The 3,846-nt window shown below is 57.3% G+C and overlaps 1 protein-coding gene across 1 annotated transcript; it reads right to left on the bottom strand.

Annotated features, from left to right (window-relative positions):
• Positions 1–469: 469 nt before the first annotated feature.
• Positions 470–2,497, bottom strand: LOC129547589 (cathelicidin-4-like). Its single transcript, XM_055413328.2, has 4 exons — positions 2,264–2,497; positions 1,535–1,642; positions 1,300–1,371; positions 470–703 (listed from the first exon to the last, which is right to left on the bottom strand). Exons 1-4 carry the CDS (start codon positions 2,459–2,461, stop codon positions 593–595), a joined length of 489 nt encoding a protein of 162 aa, XP_055269303.1. The 5' UTR covers positions 2,462–2,497; the 3' UTR covers positions 470–592.
• Between the last annotated feature and the right edge of the window lie 1,349 nt (positions 2,498–3,846).

The following is a 3,846-nucleotide window of genomic DNA, read 5'->3' as shown; positions in this document are numbered from 1 at the left end:
GGCTCAGCCCTGAGACTGAACTGTGACTCTGTGAGAGTTCAACAAGGTGGGAAGCCTGGCCCCTCGTGGACTGTCAGCTCCATATGAGCTGGAGCAGCATTCCCACCAGCACTGCACACATAGCAAGTCTCTGTACATCCTACTGGGTGTTGGAGGAAGAGGGCAGAGGGATCTGAAGGGCTCGGGAGGGGCCCGAGGGGGGAGATACTGTCCTGGAGCTCCTGAGGCTGCTGCTTCCCCTGTGCCCTCCTGGAAGGAACAGGGGCCTCAAGCTTCTCTGTGTTCACAGGAGTCATCTCACACACATAGACATAGATACACACACAGACACACACACAAATACACACACACATACACATAACCACACATATATACACACGTACACACAGAGGAGGCCTCTCAGAGTTAAGGACTCAGTCTCAGTATGTAGGAAAAAGGGAAATAATTGAAATTGAAGCCTGGAGGAAGCTGTTTTCACAAGAATTTATTTTTCACCATCCGGAAGTCTGAGCCAGAACAAATCAGATCTTTAAAACGCTTCCCCAGGCTTGGGATTCACCAACAACTGTTAACGTATGTGATAGCCAGTCCTTCACCGTTTTCCAGGGAACCTTGGCGGGAACCATGGCCGAGGCCTTGGCCTTGGCCTGTGAGGACGCCGAGGTTTGGGAGGCCGAGGTCGTTTAGCCCTGACACTCTGGAGCTGTGAACCACAATGGAAGCAATCACTTGTGGGACTGGGCAAGGATCAAGAGAAGACCACTCTCTCGCCACCTGAACCCCCAAACTGGGCCACCAAAGGAACTTTGGCCCCAGCTCATCCTCTGGCAGTGATCTTTGGAGCATGTGGTTGAATCCCTAAACCCACAACATATGGGGAAACTGATCCCAGAGATGACAAGGGGCTTCCAAGAGTCACAAGCCCATCCAGGCAAAGATGGACTGGAGCATGGCCTCAAGACCGTGACTTGAGTCAGGGTGTCACAACTTCAACACTGTCAGAATCCCCTGAAGACCTTGTGAAAATACAAATGCCTGGGCCACACCCCAAAGTCTGATTCAGGAGGTCTCAGTGGGGCTGAGAACCTGCCTTACTGTCAGTTCCTGGGTGGGGACCCCGTTAGACAGCCACTTCTCTAAAGGATGTAGAGCCAGGGCTGGAGACCTGGGGATTGAGGAAGGTGGGCCTGGGTAGGAGGGCCTTTTCTCTGCCCTAGATGGAGCAGCGGGTCATTGGTCCAAAGGATGTTCCTCAACCCACCCTGTTAGCATATGCCCAACACAGAAGGGGCCACTCACCTCATTACAGTTTATGTCAGATTGGTCATCGGACCGGTCCAGGCTGACTGTCCCCACACACTGCTTCACCAGCTGGAAGGGGAATTTCCAGGTCAAACTGGAAACTCCGGGCCATAACCTCCTAGGCTCAGCCCACCTCGCCCCTCAGGGGCTGGAAATCTTCCCCAAAGTTCCCTGTTCAGCTTGCACTGAGAAGCTTTTATTCCCAGCCCTCAGTCTCAGCCCACAGGCTTACCCCATTCTCCTTGAAGTCACATTGCTCTGGGGGCTGCTGGCTCGTCTTGGGGCACACAGTTTCCTTCACCGTGAAGCTTGCAGGTGTTCGAGCTCCCTGGTCTTCCACCTGGTCAAAGATAAAAGTGGGGAGACTGGGCCTGGGGTCTTCTTTCCTTCTCTGATCTGTTTCCGTGCCCCCACCCAGACAGCAGCCTCTCCAGCCCCTTGTGTGTCCGGCCCTGGGCTTGGTGCTGGGAGCGCAGGGGAGGGGACAGAGCCCGTCCCCGGCCTCACGGGCACACAGAGAGCAGGAGCGGACCTCACACCAGTGCTGATGGCAGCGCCTCCCCTCGGAGGGGCTGAGGGGGGTCAGGGCCGCCTGCAGGGAGAGCCCTGTCACTGGAACCTCCAGACTGACAGAGGCTTCCCTGGTAGGGAGACACCGAGGTGCAGAGGGGACTTTAGCAGGGAAGTCACCTCACAGAGCCAGTGACCCCTCCATCCCTGGAGCTCCCAGAAGGCCAGGGAGCCTGAGCCAGGTGTGCAGGGCGTCTGTTCCCACAGCAGAGATGCTAAGGCAGGAAGCCTGGTGCTGGGAGGGGACCCAGGTCTGGGAAGGTTTCCTGGAAGAGGTGAGAGCCCACGGAGAGGGAAAAGTGCCTTCCTGACTGGAGATACAGCCAGAGCAAAGGGAGGGACAGTGTGGCCAAAGTTGGGGGGAGATGGCCCAGCCCCCTCCCCAACTCACGTCCTTGGGAGGTGGGTCTAGCTCCAGGAGGCGGTAGAGATTAGCTTCTGAGGACTTCTCATTGAGCTGATCCACAGCACGAAGCACGGCCTCCCTGTAGCTGAGGGCCTGGGCGCTGGCCGAGGGCAGCACTAATCCCAGCAACAGTAGCCACAGTGACCACCGCCCCAGGGAAATACTGGCCCTCTGGGTCTCCATGGTCCCAAGCCTGCCCCCTCTCAGCCCGAGGGACCCTCCTTTTATGCTCAGCCTGGGCCCTGATGCAAAGACTCAAACAGGTATCTTCCTGACCCGCCCCATCCCTGCCCTCCTCCCAGGGTGCGAGATTGACTTGCCTCAGCCCCTGCTGTTGCTTCATGGGATTGCTGGCCAGTGGGCAGGGAGGCCCCTGTGCAAGGTGAAGAAAGGGTTTCTCCATCTCCCTGACAACTTCTTGGCCTCTCCTGGACCCCACAGGGAGTGTCATCGGCATGCTTGCTCAAGAGGGTTGAGTCCTCCAGGAGAGGGAGGGACAGGCACTGTCTGCATCCCCTCTGCCTCCACACCATGGGCTCCTCAGGACTCAGAGTAAAGGAGGGTATATGCTACTCGATCTTCTCCTTTAGGCACTGCCTGGCATCCGATAGGCACTTAGTTAAAGTTTGATGAGTGGATGACAGGACAAACCCCTTCTAGCCCCTCACCTACCCACCCTGTCCCTAGGCAGCCATCTGGGCCAAACCATCTTCTTCTCTCTCCACAACCCTCAGACAGTCAGGGGCTCAGCTTCACCTGTCCCCTCTCCTAGTCGTCTCCTCTGCCTTTCTCAAACTGACATCACATCCAAACACCCCAGCAGTTGTGGCCTGTTGCTACACTCAACCTATTTATCTTCACAGGTGCTAGGGAAACACTCTGTTCTCCTAAAATTGCCCCCTGACCAATTCTCCCCTGTCCCTGCCCTCCTGGGTCCCCTCCTCCTCCCTGGGGGCTCCTGCTGAGTCTCCTCCAAGGGCTCTCCTCTTAGGAGGCAGGGCTGGCTCAGCTGCACCAGGGTTGCCTCTCCTCCCAGTCCTCACACGTTCCTGGGGACGGCGCTTCTCAAGACACCAGTTCTCATGCACACGCATCACAGCTCTGTGTCTCTGGGTTCACGACTCCCATCAATGCCATGGTTGTCCGCACTGGGCTGTTGGCTGGGTGCTGCCACAGGAGCCCTGAGCTGGAAGCCTGGAGCCCCACCTGCTCCTTCTTCCTCCTGAGGACACCGCCCTGACTTCCCGCCACCCCTGCCCTGGGCCTGCTCCCGTCTCCTCTCCTCTCAGTGAAGCCACAACCTCCAGACTCCATCTTTCCTGATTTTCAGGCTCTCCCCAGACCACTGTCCAGCCTTCACGCCATTTCTAGATGTGAAGGCAGAATGCTCATTTGACCATTTCACCCTCCGCCTTCAGAGCACACAGACCCCCGCCTGAAGCAGGGTCTGGGTCTTTTCACTCCTCATTGTCCACACCCCGGTCCTGCACGTCAGGTCTCGAGCTACCTTGACCACTCCAACCACAAGCCATCTCGGTGCCTCCTGCTTGTCCCCCACCTCTACAGCT

Source organism: Moschus berezovskii, chromosome 24 (assembly GCF_049115385.1).
Source record: "Moschus berezovskii isolate FMDL1 chromosome 24, NW_MosBer_1.0, whole genome shotgun sequence".
In the NCBI taxonomy this organism is placed as follows: Eukaryota; Metazoa; Chordata; class Mammalia; order Artiodactyla; family Moschidae; genus Moschus; species Moschus berezovskii.
Note: the sequence above shows the minus strand (reverse complement) of the source record. Positions and strands in the feature narration are given on the sequence as shown.

Bases quoted from the DNA above. Each gene is read 5' to 3' on its own strand.
- LOC129547589 (XM_055413328.2), bottom strand. From the start codon at position 2,461: ATGGAGACCCAGAGGGCCAGTATTTCCCTGGGGCGGTGGTCACTGTGG. The intron at 1,643-2,263 runs GTGAGTTGGGGA...ATCTTTGACCAG, and splicing joins TAGACCCACCTCCCAAGGAC to GTGGAAGACCAGGGAGCTCG. The intron at 704-1,299 runs GTGAGTGGCCCC...TGTGGTTCACAG, and splicing joins CTGACATAAACTGTAATGAG to CTCCAGAGTGTCAGGGCTAA.